At 47.0% G+C, this 19554-nt stretch overlaps 1 protein-coding gene across 2 annotated transcripts in view; it reads right to left on the bottom strand.

Moving 5' to 3' along the window:
• Positions 1 to 4334: 4334 nt before the first annotated feature.
• Positions 4335 to 19554, bottom strand: part of TMEM266 (transmembrane protein 266) — a 69023-nt gene continuing 53803 nt past the window's right edge. For both annotated transcript variants that reach the window (XM_075576050.1, XM_075576049.1), the window contains exons 10-11: positions 5970 to 6032; positions 4335 to 5731 (exon numbers count right to left, since the gene is read on the bottom strand). In XM_075576050.1, the coding sequence (XP_075432165.1) occupies positions 5208 to 5731; positions 5970 to 6032 (587 nt within the window). In that variant the 3' untranslated portion in view covers positions 4335 to 5207. The remainder of the gene's footprint in view (positions 5732 to 5969; positions 6033 to 19554) is intronic.

Genomic DNA, 19554 nt, shown 5'->3' with positions numbered 1-19554 from the left:
GCGGTTTGTGTCCGTATGAAATGCTTGACTGGAGAAAGTAGGAGAAATGAAAAGGTTCACAGCCTGAAATAAAACCAATCCCCCAATACTGACCTATATCATCTACAAAGCGCGAGCGCGTCGCGGTGTACAATATTACAAGCCTCTACAGGGACAGTGCGAGGAGCTTTCAACAGAACTACTTCACCCCAAGGGCAGCACGAACGACACAGGTCGTCCCTAAGGCTATGGTCCCAGAGCGCGCGTTGGGTGCCTGGCTGCGCTCGTCCCTTCGCGACAGGGATGGGTGGTGGGGGCGCCCTCATTGGCTGAACCGCCCCGGTGACGTGGCAAAGGCTTAGCCGCCACGCCAAAAGACAAGAAACTGGTCTTTTGGCAAAGGCTGTCACGCTTTCTGCAGCCACGCGGCAATCACTGGGGCCGGCCCCACAGAGGGCCGTGTCTTGTTCGCGCCATCGCGTGAGCAGTGGGGACGAGGCCTTAAGGTTGGAGGAAAGGAGATTTCACCAGCTACAAAGGAAAGGGGTCTTTACAGTAAGGGCAGTTACAGTGTGGGATTCATTACCCAGGAGACTGTGATGGCAGATACAATAGATATCTTCAAAAAAAGGGTGGACATCTTTTTAGAAAGGAAAGGTATACAGGGATATACCAAATAAGTATACATGGGAAGGATGTTGATCCAGGGAGTAATCTGATTGAAAACCAGAGACGAACATGAAACACAGACAGAGCTCAATGCACATCCAGCGAAACTTTATACACGGTACAGTGCCTAAATATACATGTATTGATATCTATTAAATAAAATGGTCTTTTAGTTTAACATTTTGGCCAAATTGTTGTAAGCCCCTGAGCCACTGCACGGCAGACCACACCTAATAGATATCAATACATGTATATTTAGGCACAGTACCGTGTATAAAGTTTCGCTGGATGTGCATTGAGCTCTGTCTGTGTTTCATGTTCGTCTCTGGTTTTAAATGTATATTGCCATGCTCAGTAGCACTCCTCTGTGACACTTATATATAAGCGTATATGTTGTGGTTATTTTGGGGGTTCAATATGAGTTTGTGGGTGTTCTATATGAGTAACCTGATTGCCAATATTTGGAGTCGGGAAGGAATTTATGTTTCCCTTATGAGATATCATTGGATGATATGACACTGGGGTTTTTTGTTTGCCTTCCTCTGGATCAATATACTGTAAGTACGGATATAGGATAAAGTATCTGCCATCTAAATTTAACATAGGTTGAACATGATGGACATACGTCTTTTTTTTCCAACCGTCTGTGTGTGTTCTTGCGCCCAATTGTCGCTGTTATAATCTTACCTGCTGAATGTAAATGGAGTAGGAGCAGCTATATCAATCTCCTGAGAAACACATTTACATGCACAACAAAGCCCTTTATCTTTTGCTGTCTGGAAGATGCAGAGAAACGTAATTGTCTACATCCAACAATATCTTCCCCCCCTCCCCTCTGTGGAACACCCCCATAATATTCCTCACCCCATTTCCCCCTCCCTCCCCCCCCCCACACACACACTTTACAAGCTGGCACAAAAGCAGCTGAATGACTGAGAATCAGCGTTAGAATTACTTGAACACATTCAAAACGTATTTCTTGGTGTCCAATAATGTCGTTATTGTTTTATGTCAAAAAAAATATTCCCACCATGTTATCCCCTCACTGCTGGCAACCCACGGCATGGTAACGTTGCTGTAAGATGGTGCAGGCAGTGAGAGGGTGGCATGGTAACGTTGCTGTAAGATGGTGGTGCAGTGAGAGGGTGGCATGGTAACGTTGCTGTAAGATGGTGGTGCCATGGTAACGTTGCTGTAAGATGGTGGTGCAGTGAGAGGGTGGCATGGTAACGTTGCTGTAAGATGGCGCAGGCAGTGAGAGGGTGGCATGGTAACGTTGCTGTAAGATGGTGGTGCAGTGAGAGGGCGGCATGGTAACGTTGCTGTAAGATGGCGCAGGCAGTGAGGGTGGCATGGTAACGTTGCTGTAAGGTGGCGCAGGCAGTGAGAGGGTGGCATGGTAACGTTGCTGTAAGATGGTGGTGCAGTGAGAGGGTGGCATGGTAACGTTGCTGTAAGATGGCGCAGGCAGTGAGAGGGTGGCATGGTAACGTTGCTGTAAGATGGTGGCGCAGGCAGTGAGAGGGTGGCATGGTAACGTTGCTGTAAGATGGTGGTGCAGTGAGAGGGTGGCATGGTAACGTTGCTGTAAGATGGTGGCGCAGGCAGTGAGAGGGTGGCATGGTAACGTTGCTGTAAGATGGCGCAGGCAGTGAGAGGGTGGCATGGTAACGTTGCTGTAAGATTGCGCAGGCAGTGAGAGGGTGGCATGGTAACGTTGCTGTAAGGTGGTGGTGCAGTGAGAGGGTGGCATGGTAACGTTGCTGTAAGGTGGCGCAGGCAGTGAGGGTGGCAGGGTAACGTTGCTGTAAGGTGGCGCAGGCAGTGAGAGGGTGGCATGGTAACGTTGCTGTAAGGTGGCGCAGGCAGTGAGAGGGTGGCATGGTAACGTTGCTGTAAGGTGGTGGTGCAGTGAGAGGGTGGCATGGTAACGTTGCTGTAAGATGGTGGTGCAGTGAGAGGGTGGCATGGTAACGTTGCTGTAAGATGGCGCAGGCAGTGAGAGGGTGACATGGTAACATTGCTGTAAGGATGTGGTGCAGTGAGAGGGTGGCATGGTAACGTTGCTGTAAGATGGTGGTGCCATGGTAACGTTGCTGTAAGATGGTGGTCCAATAATGTCGTTATTGTTTTATGTCAAAAAAAATATTCCCACCATGTTATCCCCTCACTGCTGGCAACCCACGGCATGGTAACGTTGCTGTAAGATGGTGCAGGCAGTGAGAGGGTGGCATGGTAACGTTGCTGTAAGATGGTGGTGCAGTGAGAGGGTGGCATGGTAACGTTGCTGTAAGATGGTGGTGCCATGGTAACGTTGCTGTAAGATGGTGGTGCAGTGAGAGGGTGGCATGGTAACGTTGCTGTAAGATGGCGCAGGCAGTGAGAGGGTGGCATGGTAACGTTGCTGTAAGATGGTGGTGCAGTGAGAGGGCGGCATGGTAACGTTGCTGTAAGATGGCGCAGGCAGTGAGGGTGGCATGGTAACGTTGCTGTAAGGTGGCGCAGGCAGTGAGAGGGTGGCATGGTAACGTTGCTGTAAGATGGTGGTGCAGTGAGAGGGTGGCATGGTAACGTTGCTGTAAGATGGCGCAGGCAGTGAGAGGGTGGCATGGTAACGTTGCTGTAAGATGGTGGCGCAGGCAGTGAGAGGGTGGCATGGTAACGTTGCTGTAAGATGGTGGTGCAGTGAGAGGGTGGCATGGTAACGTTGCTGTAAGATGGTGGCGCAGGCAGTGAGAGGGTGGCATGGTAACGTTGCTGTAAGATGGCGCAGGCAGTGAGAGGGTGGCATGGTAACGTTGCTGTAAGATTGCGCAGGCAGTGAGAGGGTGGCATGGTAACGTTGCTGTAAGGTGGTGGTGCAGTGAGAGGGTGGCATGGTAACGTTGCTGTAAGGTGGCGCAGGCAGTGAGGGTGGCAGGGTAACGTTGCTGTAAGGTGGCGCAGGCAGTGAGAGGGTGGCATGGTAACGTTGCTGTAAGGTGGCGCAGGCAGTGAGAGGGTGGCATGGTAACGTTGCTGTAAGATGGTGGTGCAGTGAGAGGGTGGCATGGTAACGTTGCTGTAAGGTGGTGGTGCAGTGAGAGGGTGGCATGGTAACGTTGCTGTAAGATGGTGGTGCAGTGAGAGGGTGGCATGGTAACGTTGCTGTAAGATGGCGCAGGCAGTGAGAGGGTGACATGGTAACATTGCTGTAAGGATGTGGTGCAGTGAGAGGGTGGCATGGTAACGTTGCTGTAAGATGGCGCAGGCAGTGAGAGGGTGACATGGTAACGTTGCTGTAAGATGGTGGTGCCATGGTAACGTTGCTGTAAGATGGTGGTGCAGTGAGAGGGTGGCATGGTAACGTTGCTGTAAGATGGCGCAGTTAGAAGGTGGCATGGTAACGTTGCTGTAAGATAACCGCTCCCTATAACTCGTCCTATTACCCCATATAGCTTCTCCCTATAACTCCTATTGCCTCATAACTCATGCAAAAATGTGACTGAAATTCTCTTTTCAGCAGTTGTGCTCCAACATAGCCTCCGTGCACAGATCTGTATTATTACATTAACATAACCCAGACACCTTCTTTCCTGTCTGTGTATCGCTGGAGCACTGTTCCTTGGATCCTGCAAAGTTCAAGCAATACTGACAATTTTTGTTATACAGGATGATGCGTGAATAATAAACACACACACAAAGTGTAACATTCTTCTAGGAGTTATTTTTATTATTTGCCAAGAACTGCCAAAAAATGCTTTGTGCACTCAAAAATATTGCAGCTTCTGTAAAAAAAAAATTGCTTGTGATTAAAGGAATCTGCTCAGTAAACAATGCCATAATACTGCAAAATGGCCTGAATATATATCTGCAATTTGTATGGATCATAGGTTTTGTGTAATTTTCCTTACACATTCTGGAGTCCTAAACGCGCACATTTAATGAATCCTGAATCGGTTCTGTTCAAACCGGAGTATCGTGTCCAGAGAAGAATGATGAATTCAGAATCTTGTTCAGCTCCTGAGAGTTATGAATCTGCACTGCTTCTATAGCTTCTTCCAAAGAAGTATGAATCTGGAATCTGGTTTTGGCTGGAAAAGTATGAATCTGGAATCCTGTTGCTCTCTGCAGAAGCCTGAATGTGGAATCTAGTTCAACTCTGGAAAATCCCGAATGAGGAATCCTGCTTAGCTCTAGAGAAGTCTAAATGTGGAGTCCTGTTTTGCTCTACTGAATCCTGAAAGTGGGATCCCGTTTACTTGAGGGGCAGATTCTTCAAGCTCCGAGGCGCGCCATCCTACCCAGTTCAGCATTCATTGCCATTCGAATCAATAGGAGTTTAGGTTGGATCGGATGCCCCAATCAGAGCTTGACGAATCCCGGGCGAGAGAGTCCTGAGCGTGGATTTCTGTTTAGTGCTGCAGCATCCTGAACATGAGATCCTGTCCCGATCTAGAGAATCCAAAATGTGGAATCCCACTTGGCGCCTACGAATTATAAATCCGATTAATTATTAGCTCTGACTACTGAAGAATTCAGATTAGCTCTGAAACATTCGGCATCTGGAGTCGTATTGGTCATTTCAGCTCTGTGGCGATGCTTTTCCCCTCCACATTGAGCGGAATCCCTGACCTGTTGTGGAACATCCCCAGTCTCTCCTGATTCACCCTGTTGTAGATGTTTATTCCGTGTTCATGCTTGGGGCTATCTGCAGATAACCCTGCAGGGTTACACAGGTTACGGTTGGCTGGGTCCAGCCCTTTCTGAATTAATGATGGGTCTTCAGACAATGATGATAACAGTTCTTGAACCACTGCATTATTTACTCTGTGCCTGATATTTCTGGTCAACGGAGAGTACTCGGTGGATTCCTCCCTTGTGCTGCAGTCAGTGGAGGAGCAGAATATCTGACTGCTGATGCTCTGGGCTAAAGTGTCAGAGCTTTCTGGGGATACACTAACTGAGGTCATACTGCTGGAAGAGCTATTCCTTTTCGTGTGGATTGGTACTTCTGCTGAGTAGAGGTCAGATGAAATGTTGGGGTCGTGATGAACATCAATAGCAGTTGTAGTGATAATGCAGGTTCCAGGAACTCCGCTTTCTGTAAGCAATATACATGTATAGTTTATAATATCCCCAGCAAGCTTCCTTTGCTACTGAAAATAATCCTGTTCCCTTTTCTAGCTGCTGTGTATATATAAGGGAAATTGTGTAAATCCACCTGTACATCCCCCCACACATGTGAATACTGTATTAAGCAACGTATAAGTGAATCACTGTGAGTGTGACACTGTGCAGACATGTACACACATTATACAACATATAAATATGACACTTACCGCTGCTGGGCTCATTGTAATACTGCGTTATGTATCTGTTCATGTTGTCCTTCATGATTACCTCTGAAAAACAAAATGTTCTTGTTCTCAGACACTGTATGGATCCCTGGATATCAACATGTTCAGTGAGGGCATCAGTGTCAGAAATATCTCTAGATTTTTACATTTGGCATGTATTACTTAGCCAAGCCTATATCTCACCCCATTACTCCATATAACCCCTCCCTATAACGCCTATTACCCGATATAACCCCTCCCTATAACGCCTATTACCCGATATAACCCCTCCCTATAACGCCTATTACCCGATATAACCACTCCCTATAACTCCTGTTACTCCATACGACCGCTCCCTATAACTCCTCCTATTGCTCCATATAACCACTCTCTTTAGATTCCCTTTTATAACTGTTCCCTATAATTCCTCATATTAGTCCATATAGATATAGTACATGTACATCTTGATAAAGCGCTACAGTGTGAAACGCGTAGGTGGGCTGTTACCTCCGTTTTTTAGATGACCCCTTAAAGCTTTATATTTTTAATGGGAGCGCCCTTCTCTGCATTTTCTTCATGATCTTTTCACCTGTAGTGCTCCACATTCTTCACTCAGTTTCCTATTAATCCATATAACCTCTCCTTATAGCTCAGATTACCCCATATAACTTCACCCTATAACTCCGATTACCATATATAACCGCTCCCTATAACTCCTCCTATTGTCCCATATAACCCCTCCCTATAACTCCTATTGTTCCATATAACCTCTCCCTATAAGTAACACAAAGGGAGGGTACCCAGCACTCAAAACGAAATAATGGAAGAAAGCTGAAATGTCAAAAGGAGATTTTACTAGAGTATACCCACAAAATATCAGGGCATGTAGCGTCTACTGTGCTGTTACTCAGAGTAGTGTAAATAGCAGAGAGTCAGTTTACAGATATAGTACAAACATACAGTTGATGTGCAAAAAGTGGAATGGGAGAACAAACGGTAAGGGAATGGAGGAGGGAAAATACAAGGGAAAAGGGGGGAGGGAACAAGACAAAGATAAGGGGGGCAATGTTTCGGGGCGTAATGCCCCTTCTTCTGGCCCGTTCCCCAAGATCACAGCGATCAAGGGTACTTCCCTTGTCTTATAATTAATTGATGAACAGGCAACACATACAGAGGAGGTTCTCCTAGTTACTTTAGAAGTCAATAGTATTTATACATCCATCCCCCACGATGAATGCCTAAGTGCTGATAAGAACTCACTTGACGACAATAATCTTTTTACCCCTAAGGAACGAATGTTCATACTAGATCTCATAAGTATTATTCTGAGGCTTAACTTTTTCCTCTTTGAAGACATCTTTTACATCAAGTACAGGGGACGGCAATGGGTTCCAATGTAGCACCCACATAAGCCAATATTTTTATGAATCAGTTTGAAGATTTCATTTATCCTAATCCAACATTTCAGACACATGGGCGTGTGGGTGTGATACATTGATGATGTCTTTCTAATTTGGGCTGGCACCGAGGAGACTCTAGTGCAATTTGTGAGTGACATTAATTACCTAGACACCACTATACGGATTGCTAACAATAAATTGGAATCGGACATCTTTACCAAAATGACTGTTAAGAATAATTTATTACACTACAGTAGTTTTCATCTGCCCGGCACCATTAAGGGGCTTCCCTACAGTCAGTTCTTACGTGCTAAATGTATCACCAGTACATCAGACGATGTTACAGGTAGATTGAACGATATGCAGTCCAAATTTTCTGATAGGGGGTGTGACATAGTCCAAAGATGTTAGGCAGCTTTCTGCCCCGGTTTAGAGCAGAAAGTGCAGGAATAGTTAATGATCCGTTCCACAGCTTCCCATTAACTCAGGCAGCTGGATGGAAAATCCAGACCACAGATTACAATGGCTCTAGTTCTCCCTCACCTGCTCTTCTAATCACATGCACAGGTACTTAGAGCAGAGAGGTTTTGCATTTCACTCTCTCTCCTTAGAGCCTGGAGGCTGGGGGCATCGCTGCTCCCCTGTTTCCAGTGTCGGGGTTGACGGCTCCTCCACGTATCACAGTACCAGAGGATTTGCCTGGACACCACAAGCAGATAAGACAAAACAAATGGTTACTGCTGTTGCTAAAAGACTGTGCTGTATCTTGTGACCCTAAATGAGAGAGCATTGTTTTAAGCTGGGGAACCAGTTTAGTTGGCCAGCAGCTGTTAGAGAGACTGATTCTGATGTGTAGTTAGATCCCTGAAAGGGATAGGATTTTGCTTATATGATTTTGGTTTTATTTCTTGAAATAACAGTGTGGGAAATATTGTAACACTGAAATATGTGAACTGCTGAATGAAAGTATCTGAGTACCTCTAACCTTCACATGTTAAAGCTGCAGTACCTTACTTGGATGAAAATAAAGCAGGCAGAAGCCTGAGTTAAGCAGCATAATACTTTGCATGATCCTGTTTGTTGTATAATTAACCCTAGAAGACTGTGTCGGGAAGAACCCAGACAGACGTCAGCACTACAAAAGAGGGGCGTTTGTCACATATGGTGGAGAATGCGGGCAGACACTAAAAAGTCTGTGGGTTTGCAAATAAATGCGGGGGTTTAAAATGGCCGCCGAGCTGAACTAAAGTACAGATGCTATGAGTGAAGTCTGTCCCACTGTGTATAACAGTTGTGCTTCTAGCATACACAGAGAATGTGCGAAGTGTGGATGCAATAGCACCCTGAACCCAAACAGAAAACCAAAATGTTTTGCTGAAAAAAAAAAATTTTGCATCTAGCAAGTGCTGTTGGTAAAGCTAATGCCTTTTGCTGAAGTGAGTGAATTTGCAGCTAGCAAGTGCTGTATGCAAGTTGCTGAAGTGAGTGAAGTTGCAGCTAGCAAATTGTCCCTGCCGGGTTTCTAAAATGGCCGACGTGAAATGTTTGTTGTGTAATGTACGTAACCATACAAAACAGTGTCCCTTCAGGCCATACTATGATCACGACCCTGGAGGAGAGCCGTACCCACAGATGAATTTAGTATGCGGGGCCTGTCGTGAAGTAGGTCACATGGAAGATGTGTGCCCCAAAATTTTCAAAGACAAACAGCTGCAAAAGCAAGCAACGCCCTGTGAGTGCAAGCAAGATGTGGAAGCTGATAACAGTGAGTGTGTGCCCAGTACCACTGATATCTCTGGAGCTAATAAAGCAAAAAGAAAGAAAACTGTTCCTCAAGTCACAGGGGAAGTGAACGAGCCACTTGAACCTGCACTGTCAGGACATGCGTCAGAAAGGCGCCGAGATGAGCAACAGCCCATAGGGCCTGGCGCAATCGTCCCAGGAATGACGACACGCCTAGAGATGACAAAGGCTACTGCTACCATCATAGGCAGAGAGCCAAGCGAATCAAAGAAAACAAGAACTGACTGGAAACTATGCTATGAGATGTCCCAGAAAGATGTGCAAAACTTCATCACAGAGTTAGGGGTTTCTCGGCAAGAGGCTAGCGCGCTTAAAGTAGAGCTGGAACTCTCACGCCATGAGGTCTACGCTCGCAGCACAGAGCTGTGTACATTGAAGGAAACCTATGAGAATACCCTGAGTAATTTAGAGACTGTAAAAAGAGAGAATGTAAGTCTGACACAGAAAAATTCAGACTTGACTGACCAGATCAGTGAAGGTGATGAGAAGCTTCACCAAGCAGAAAAAGTGGAGAAGCAATTGATCCAGGAAAAGTTAGAAATGCAGGAAGCACTGCAGAATACAGAATCAGCGGCGATCCAGGCGACACAAACTGCAGAGCTCCAAAAAATGGAGGCGCTGATGCAAACCCAGAGCAAGCACCAGATAGAGGTGAAGACCCTGAGGGAGGTCTGGCACGATCAGGTTGAAGAGCTGCAGAAGCAGATGGCTGAGCGCGAGATACAGTGCGCCAAGAGAGAGGAGATCTCCGTCCGTCAGGTGGTCTGCCTGACATTGCGCTATGAAAGCGAGATGGCCGATATCTACAAGCAGCTGGACCACACGGCAAATGAGGGGGCCCGGCTGCAGCTGGAGCTGGACAAGACCCAGAAGGAGCACCTGCAGCTGCAGGTCAAGAATAGAGAAAATGAAACAGAGTTAAACCTCGCTCTGAAACAGATGACGGACATGGGAGAAGCGGCTAAAGTGGTTCAGTCGGGCTATCAATCCTACCTCCTAACCAAGCAAGCTGTACGTTCCTATACGTGTATCTTCAATGCTGTTGCAATATTACGATTTGCTATAAAGATGAAGTTGGAGAAAGAGATTCCAAGGCTAAAAGAGACACGGTCACAAAAGGAGACCAGGGAACGTAAACTCAATGCCCTCACTGATGACAAAGAGGAAGGAGAAAGAATTGACTTTGATTGTGCTGCTGTTATTCCAGAAACAGATAGGCACCCTCCTGAGAATATTCTCCCTGATCTGGGATTCAAAAATCCAGATCCTCAATTTCATTTACGTTGTCCAGAAGATTATCAAACTAGTGGACACACCCAGGACACCACAGAAGATGTTTTAGCCAAGTGGGTGGCAGTTCCTGAAAACACAAACTTGTTGACAGATCCTGATGACGTGGTTAATATGGACTACGTTTGTACAGAGGCAACTAGGTCTCCAAAACCCAAAGGCCTGGTAATGGCCACAAAAGGGAAATCAAAGATTGAAAAGAAAAAACAACGAAGGTTAACACGGCGCCTGAATAGTTCCATATCTCACCAATCTGGACCACACTGTGAAGCCAAGGAGAATCCGGTCCAAGGGTCTCATCAGAAGCTAAAGAAACAGTCCAGTCATTTGCAGGTTGCAGCGGGCTATGAAATAAAGTCAAAGGATGCAATAGACTGGAAGTCAAAAAAAAAAAAAAAATATGTTTGGGGGAACTGACCGATTTATTTTTTTTATTACACGTGTGGACTATGTCACGGACACTTAACTATGCAAATAAGCATTTTGGCAATATTACAATGTTATATTGGTTCTCTGTGTTGAAAATGTAGCTAAACTACAAATTAATATACAGGGTTGATGGCCCTTAAGATTACAAGGCTGTAGTATAAGAAAAAAATATTGGTTGCTTACAATATGAAAAAAAAAATTAAAAAAAATGCCCTTTTCGGTTGGTAAATTTATAAGGAGGTTCATATTCTAGAGTAGAAAAACCCAGGGAGGTAATAGAAATTGTCTGGTTTTGTGAATATATTTAGCAGATCCTGGGTTGTAAGAATGTGTGCTAGACATTTATTTTTCAAAATAGTTCCCTAATAGAGAGCAACAAAAAATATGTTTGCCAAGTATAGTCTCTTATGACGAAACCTATTGTCCATAATTGCCATGGGAAAAGTTCATATTCGTGTCATGTGAATACTTAATGTTGTACTGAGGAGTTAGCTCAAGTATTTCAGGTAGGACGCTCACCCCAGTGAGGTCCATGGCCGCTCCCCCCAGTAGGTGTGAGCTGCGGAGGGGGATATGTGACATAGTCCAAAGATGTTAGGCAGCTTTCTGCCCCGGTTTAGAGCAGAAAGTGCAGGAATAGTTAATGATCCGTTCCACAGCTTCCCATTAACTCAGGCAGCTGGATGGAAAATCCAGACCACAGATTACAATGGCTCTAGTTCTCCCTCACCTGCTCTTCTAATCACATGCACAGGTACTTAGAGCAGAGAGGTTTTGCATTTCACTCTCTCTCCTTAGAGCCTGGAGGCTGGGGGCATCGCTGCTCCCCTGTTTCCAGTGTCGGGGTTGACGGCTCCTCCACGTATCACAGTACCAGAGGATTTGCCTGGACACCACAAGCAGATAAGACAAAACAAATGGTTACTGCTGTTGCTAAAAGACTGTGCTGTATCTTGTGACCCTAAATGAGAGAGCATTGTTTTAAGCTGGGGAACCAGTTTAGTTGGCCAGCAGCTGTTAGAGAGACTGATTCTGATGTGTAGTTAGATCCCTGAAAGGGATAGGATTTTGCTTATATGATTTTGGTTTTATTTCTTGAAATAACAGTGTGGGAAATATTGTAACACTGAAATATGTGAACTGCTGAATGAAAGTATCTGAGTACCTCTAACCTTCACATGTTAAAGCTGCAGTACCTTACTTGGATGAAAATAAAGCAGGCAGAAGCCTGAGTTAAGCAGCATAATACTTTGCATGATCCTGTTTGTTGTATAATTAACCCTAGAAGACTGTGTCGGGAAGAACCCAGACAGACGTCAGCACTACAAAAGAGGGGCGTTTGTCACAGGGGGTATCCAGATGCACTCCGCGAGAACAACGTACTAAGGCAGAAAAAATTCCAAGGCCAAAATTATTAGGCAAAAACAGACAGACCCACGGTTCAGTACAAGAATTCTCAGTACCGTTTGTATCTACATTCGGCACATGGAGTGGACGGGTGAAGAGCATAATTCTTAAGCACTGGCATCTCCTTAGCACGGATGAACTCTTAGCTCCCACCCTTACACCAAAACTTCTATTTTCACATAAGCGAGGGAAAAATCTAAGGGACCATCTAGTCAAAGCAGACATAGGAGGCAGGGTGCAGACACAAACCTTTCTTGGTACCCCCAAGGTTGGCTGTTTTTGCTGCTGCAGCTGCAGTGAATGCACCAACATGCAGGAGGGGAACCAGTTCTACCACCCATTGTCCAGTAAGAAGTTTTTCATTAAACAATTCTATACATGCCTACCCAAGAAAGTAATTTACCTTCTCAAATGCCCGTGTGGGATGGGGTATGTAGGAGAGACCACCCAAAGTGTCAAGGATAGGATCCACCAACATAAGGCTGCCATCCGCAGGGCTGATCTCGAGGCACCTGTGGCACATCCTTTCCCACAGGCAGGACACAACGCGAGCCGCCAACTGAGGTATCAGGTAATAGACGGGGCCATGAAGAGTCCCCGTGGTGGCAATATCACCAAAATCCTTATGAAAAAGTAGTCTAAATGGATTAGGTGCTTAAGCACCATGATCCCTGGGGGGGTGGGGGGGATTAACAAGGAACTGGACCTTAGCTACTTCTGAAGATGTTTGCACTCAGCTATTGGTTCAGTATACCTTGTAATGCGAATATTATACCCGTAGGGCTTAAGCCCTGTGATGTCTGTCTTGCTTTATGCGGCTTTTCTCATGCTTGCTCAATGTTCTATCCACAGATTATTCTAACTCCTAAATTGTGCCGTTGCCCTATACAGATTAAATATGTGCCAAACGATATGTGCGATTGTCTCTCTGGTCTCTTTTTCGCCTTCCTTGAGATCCTTCCGTGAACACCGTGGTCTCATCCAACTTCTGCCTCATCTTTTCGCTATACCCATGAGGCAATATAGTTTCACATGATCTACTTAGACCTCCATAGTATGCCTTCCTCTAGGAAGAAATGACCCTAGCCTAGGATTGTATGTTTGTACTGTATCTGTAAACTGACTTTTTGCTAATTACACTACTCTGAGTAACAGCACAGTAGACGCTACATGCCCTGATATTTTGTGGCTATACTCTCGTAACATCTCCTTTTGACACTTTGGCTTTCTTTTATTATTTTGTTTGAGTGCTGGGTACCCTCCCTTTGTGTTATATATTGTCTTTGAGGAGGGTATAGGGTCCCTCCAGGTTCCCGTGCACCAGTCATTTTTTATCTTCATTACACTATTAGAGTCCTGTTTAACCTATATACTTTCTCTCCCTATTACTCCTAAAATTGTCCCATGTAGCCACTCCCTATAACTCCTATTGTCCCATATAACCGCTCCCTATAACTCCTCCTATTGTCCCATATAACTGCCCCCTATAACTCATATTACTCCATATAACCGTCCCATATAACCGCTCCCTATAATTCTTCCTATTGCCCCATATAACCGCTCCCTATAACTTCTCCTATTGCCCCATATAACGTTTGCAATGTATTGCAATTTCAGCGTACGATTGCATACTGTATATTAATCCTCTCTCTGCAATATTTTACAAACCTAACATCGATAGGGTTAAAACACAAAAAAACACTTAAAAGTAGACAACAGATCCTCCAACAAAAATGTCGAAAAATCGGATTTTCCAGCAAGATGAAAACTGTGCATGTTACTGATGCTGTAGCCGTCCCTCGGAAACCGAGCGTTATCTGCTCTGCTTGCGGTTTTAAAACTCTGTCTCCATCTAAGTGCTGCCATGTTTCAAAGAAAACCTCGCTTATCCCTACGAGATGTATATCCCACAGTCCTTTGGGAATCTGCGGTTAGCCGTCTCTTTCTACAGCACGCTGCGGTTTACAGGTGAAATAAACAGATGTTCTCCGCTCCGCACGACCCCAAACCGCGGTGCACCTTAAACTTTGCTGCATTCCGAAGACGACAATCTAAGCTGACAACAAGGTGGAGGGAGCCGGTTTCGCTGCTCTTTAGCTGGGGTTTTAAAAGCTTTTTTGGCCCTGCTGAGGCTTAATTGCCTGCAGTCAGGGGAGGGTTGTGTGCTAATGTTGGAAGTTTAGCAAGAAAGAGCCTCGGTGTAGCTGTGGGCAAGGCTGTTCCACTCTCCAAACACTGCAATGCTTTTCCAGCCTATCTGATGTTCAAATCCGCTCCGTTGTAGCCATCCATAATTCATGCTGTAAATGCCATCTAACCCGGAGCGTCTGGTTTGTGTGTGTCAGGACATTATCGCACAGGACGTTTGCACAGGGAGGCATGCAGGCTGACCATTTCAGTGCCGGAGAGCCGTGTGACTTGTGCATTGACGGGCCCGAGAGGCGGTGACATTTAAACAGGTTGATTAATACCATTTGCAAACAAGAGTCAACAGGTCAGGTGTTTAATCCGGCCCCGCTTCAGCACAGGTGACTCAGAGGCTCAGCAAAGACTGAGCCACCCGTGCTGAAGCTGGGACTGATTGAACCACCTATGATGAAGCTGGGACTGATTGAGTCACCTGTGCTGAAGCAGGGATATCCTGAAAACCTGATCGGTTGAGTGGTGGGCTTGAGGACTGGAGTTGAGCCCCCCTGATATAAAGCATGCTGTCACTTTTAAGGACTACGTAATGGCCAAATGTGTTGGAGGTCTTCTCTCAATGTTAGCAACCAAAACTCATCAGAGCTTTTCCCTAGACATACCATTGATTGGCCCAGAGCCACCGAATATCCGTGAATTTGAGCTTCGGAGGTTTGGCGTCTTCTGTAGCTTAGTCCTGATGACTGCATCGTTGGAAATGCTGCTGCCTTCGTTGATATACAAGGTGCTTTAAAAAGGGACAATCACACCCAAAATCAGATAACGAGTTAAAGCCGTCATGTGTGACGGAGTATAACCACAACCTAAAATGTATAGCAAAATATTCCCAACTCTGTTCATTTCTAACCGGCTGTAAATGTGAGAATCGAACGCTGTATCGGGAAGGCCGTGGGGCTGCCGTTTCCGCTCCCAGAATCCCCTGCATGTCTCGTGCTCACGATCTACTGCAGGGGTGGCCAACTTCAGCTGTCAAGGGCCACCAGCAGATCAAGTTTTCAGGCTATCCATGCTTCAGCACTGGTCTTTGAGCCACCTGGGCTGAAGCAGGGATACCCAGAAAACCTGACCTGGTGGTGGCCCTTGAGGACTGGAGTTGGCCACCCCCTGATCTATTGGCTTCTCCCTCCCAAGTAAGGGCAGTGACATCGTCAGGCTGGAATCTTCCTCGGGTTCTGTCTGCCATGTTTTATTCCAGAGATTTTCGGAGGGACTTTGTTTCACTTAGGCAAGCCTAGAGCAGATGGGGAGGGGCGCCAGCATGTGGCGAGAGGAACTTTTAAGAGGAGATCCCATGTTTTATGATGCGGTTCCATTCTGTCTCGCTGCTCCTCGTACATTCAAATGACTTCTTAATCCAGAGACGTTTTAACACATTATTATGCACGTGCCTAAAAGCATGTTGGGAAATATGTTGCCTGTGCAATTGACCGTTCTAACGCTTGACATGTTTGTAATAAGGTGTTCAAAGCTGTTTAAAAAACCTGTACTAGTCTTTTTGGCTAAAAGTCACATTGTAACACTGGACAACTGACTCCAAATGAGCAGAAAGCATTGTACGAAGGGAGAGAGAGGGGAGAGAGGGGAGAGAGGAGAGAACAGGACAAAGGGGAGAGAGAGGAGAGAACGGGACAAAGGGGAGAGAGGAGAGAACAGGATGAAGGGGAGAGAGGAGAGAACAGGACGAAGGGGAGAAAGAGGCAAGAACGGGACAAAGGGGAGAGAGAGGAGAGAACGGGACAAAGGGGAGAGAGAGGAGAGAACGGGACAAAGGGGAGAGAGAGGAGAGAACAGGACGAAGGGGGAGAGAGGAGAGAACGGGACAAAGGGGAGAGAGAGGAGAAAACAGGACAAAGGGGAGAGAGAGGAGAAAACAGGACAAAGGGGAGAGAGAGGAGAGAACAGGACGAAGGGGGAGAGAGGGGAGAGAGGAGAGAACGGGATGAAGGGGAGAGAGGAGAGAACAGGACGAAGGGGAGAAAGAGGCAAGAACGGGACAAAGGGGAGAGAGAGGAGAGAACGGGACAAAGGGGAGAGAGAGGAGAGAACAGGACGAAGGGGAGAGAGGAGAGAACGGGACAAAGGGGAGAGAGAGGAGAAAACAGGACAAAGGGGAGAGAGAGGAGAGAACAGGACGAAGGGGGAGAGAGGAGAGAACGGGACAAAGGGGAGAGAGAGGAGAAAACAGGACAAAGGGGAGAGAGGAGAGAACAGGACGAAGGGGGAGAGAGGGGAGAGAGGAGAGAACGGGACGAAGGGCAGAGAGTGGAGAGAACGGGACGAAGGGGAGAGAGAGGAGAGAACGGGACGAAGGGCAGAGAGTGGAGAGAACGGGACGAAGTGGAGAGAGAGGAGAGAACGGGACGAAGGGGAGAGAGGGGAGAGAGGAGAGAACGGGACAAAGGAGAGAGAGGAGAGAGAGGAGAGAACGGGACGAAGGGCAGAGAGTGGAGAGAACGGGACGAAGGGGAGAGAGAGGAGAGAACGGGACGAAGGGGAGAGAGAGGAGAGAACGGGACAAAGAGGAGAGAGGAGAGAGAGGAGAGAACGGGACGAAGGGGAGAGAGTGGAGAGAACGGGACGAAGAGGAGAGAGAGGAGAGAACGGGATGAAGGGGAGAGAGTGGAGAGAACGGGACGAAGGGGAGAGAGAGGAGAGAACAGGACGAAGGGGGAGAGAGGGGAGCGAGGAGAGAACGGGATGAAGGGGAGAGAGGAGAGAACCGGACAAAGGGGAGAAAGAGGCAAGAACAGGACAAAGGGGAGAGAGAGGAGAAAACGGGATAAAAGGGAGAGAGGAGAGAACAGGACGAAGGGGGAGAGAGGGGAGAGAGGAGAGAACGGGACAAAGGAGAGAGAGGAGAGAGAGGAGAGAACGGGACGAAGGGGAAAGAGAGGAGAGAACGGGACGAAGGGGAGAGAGAGGAGAGAACGGGACGAAGGGGAGAGAGGAGAGAACGGGACGAAGGGGAGAGAGGAGAGAACGGGACGAAGGGGAGAGAGAGGAGAGAACGGGACGAAGGGGAGAGAGGAGAGAACGGGACGAAGGGGAGAGAGTGGAGAGAACGGGACGAAGGGGAGAGAGTGGAGAGAACGGGACGAAGGGGAGAGAGTGGAGAGAACGGGACGAAGGGGAGAGAGTGGAGAGAACGGGACGAAGGGGAGAGAGTGGAGAGAACGGGACGAAGCGGAGAGAGAGGAGAGAACGGGACTAAGGGGAGAGAGAGGAGAGAACGGGACGAAGGGGAGAGAGTGGAGAGAACGGGACGAAGGGGAGAGAGTGGAGAGAACCTGACGAAGGGGAGAGAGTGGAGAGAACGGGACGAAGGGGAGAGAGTGGAGAGAATGGGACAAAGGGGAGAGAATGGGACAAAGGGGAGAGAACGGGACGAAGGGGAGAGAGAGAAGAGAAAGGAGAGAACGGGACGAAGGGGAGAGAGAGGAGAGAACGGGACGAAGGGGAGAGAGTGGAGAGAACGGGACGAAGGGGAGAGAGTGGAGAGAACGGGACGAAGGGGAGAGAGTGGAGAGAACGGGACGAAGCGGAGAGAGTGGAGAGAACGGGACTAAGGGGAGAGAACGGGACAAAGGGGAGAGAACGGGACTAAGGGGAGAGAGGAGAGAATGGGACAAAGGGGAGAGAATGGGACAAAGGGGAGAGAGTGGAGAGAACGGGATGAAGGGGAGAGAGAGAAGAGAAAGGAGAGAACGGGACGAAGGGGAGAGAGAGGAGAGAACGGGACGAAGGGGAGAGAGAGGAGAGAACGGGACGAAGGGGAGAGAGAGGAGAGACCAGGATGTAGGGGAGAGACGAGAGAACGGGAAGAAGGGGAGTGAGAGGTAAGAGAGGAGAGAGAGAGAGAGAGAAGAGAGAGAGTTGGGCAAGCCACTTTATCTCCACCAACATCATAGATTATAAACTCATCTGGGCAGGGACTCATGCCTGCAAATACTCTATGTGCAGTACAGCGCTGTATACACTGCGCTATACGAGAAAACACTATTATTATTATTATTATTATTATTAGTGAAAAGAGAGCGCGTGGGAAAGATGGAGAATGGCTAAATCACATAAGAGAAAGACAGAAAAAAGATAGAAGGAAGCGGTCAGGCAGAGAAAGAGACTTTCGTGGCCAGACGAGTCTTTTCTCACATTCCCGGAACTAGCACTTATTCTGCTACTAATTATTTCAGCGTTTCATGCCCTAGTTTCCTACAACAGACACATCTTTGCGCGTCTGTGATGTTTGCTGCGCCTTGCCGTGTGTTTCCATTGCAGAGAACATTTCTAACACTCAGGAAAGATGGATGCATCACATGGGGGCTGTAATTCAGTTACTGCGGGAGGAAAAAGGGCTGTGGGAGGAAATCCTAATGGCTCTGAGAGCAGCTGAGAGCAGCTGAGAGCTTGGCATTTGTACAGGATCTAGGCTCCACTGGTTTAACAATCCCAGGACGCTAGGGCGCCCGGCAGGGAAAGGGTTTAAGCAGGGGTGGCCCACTCCAGTCGTCAGGGGCTAGCAACAGTTCCGGTTTTCCAGATATCCCTGCTTCAACACAGGTGGCTCAATCAGTGAGCCACTGATTGAGACACCTGTGCTGAAGCAGGGATATCTGGAAAACCTGACCCGTTGAAGACGAGTTGGCCAACGAGTGAGTCACTGTTTGAACCACCTGTGCTGAAGCAGGGATATCCTTAAAACCTGGCCTACTTCCTTGGTTAAAGGTTTAGTCCCACTTAGGACCAAAGAGAAGTTAAGATTGGTATAAGTTCAAAGGTTCAGTCTCATGAACAATTTCCAAGAGTTCAATACAAAAGACAAATAATTACCAGATAAGATTACAATTACACGGAAGGACGCAAATAAAGGAATATTTTACTTTAAGAGGAACACAATATTTCTAGGATGACAAAACGTGGTGTGTTTGATTGTCCTAAGGATTCTATGTATTATGGTATTTTTATCCTGTGTCTCATCAATGTACTAAGGTCTTTGCTCCCTACAACTCCTGTTATTAGAGAGGTTATATGGGGTAATAGGAGGAGTTATTAGAGTGTAA

The sequence above is a fragment of the Ascaphus truei genome, chromosome 18, assembly GCF_040206685.1.
Source record: "Ascaphus truei isolate aAscTru1 chromosome 18, aAscTru1.hap1, whole genome shotgun sequence".
Taxonomy (NCBI): Eukaryota; Metazoa; Chordata; class Amphibia; order Anura; family Ascaphidae; genus Ascaphus; species Ascaphus truei.
Note: the sequence above shows the minus strand (reverse complement) of the source record. Positions and strands in the feature narration are given on the sequence as shown.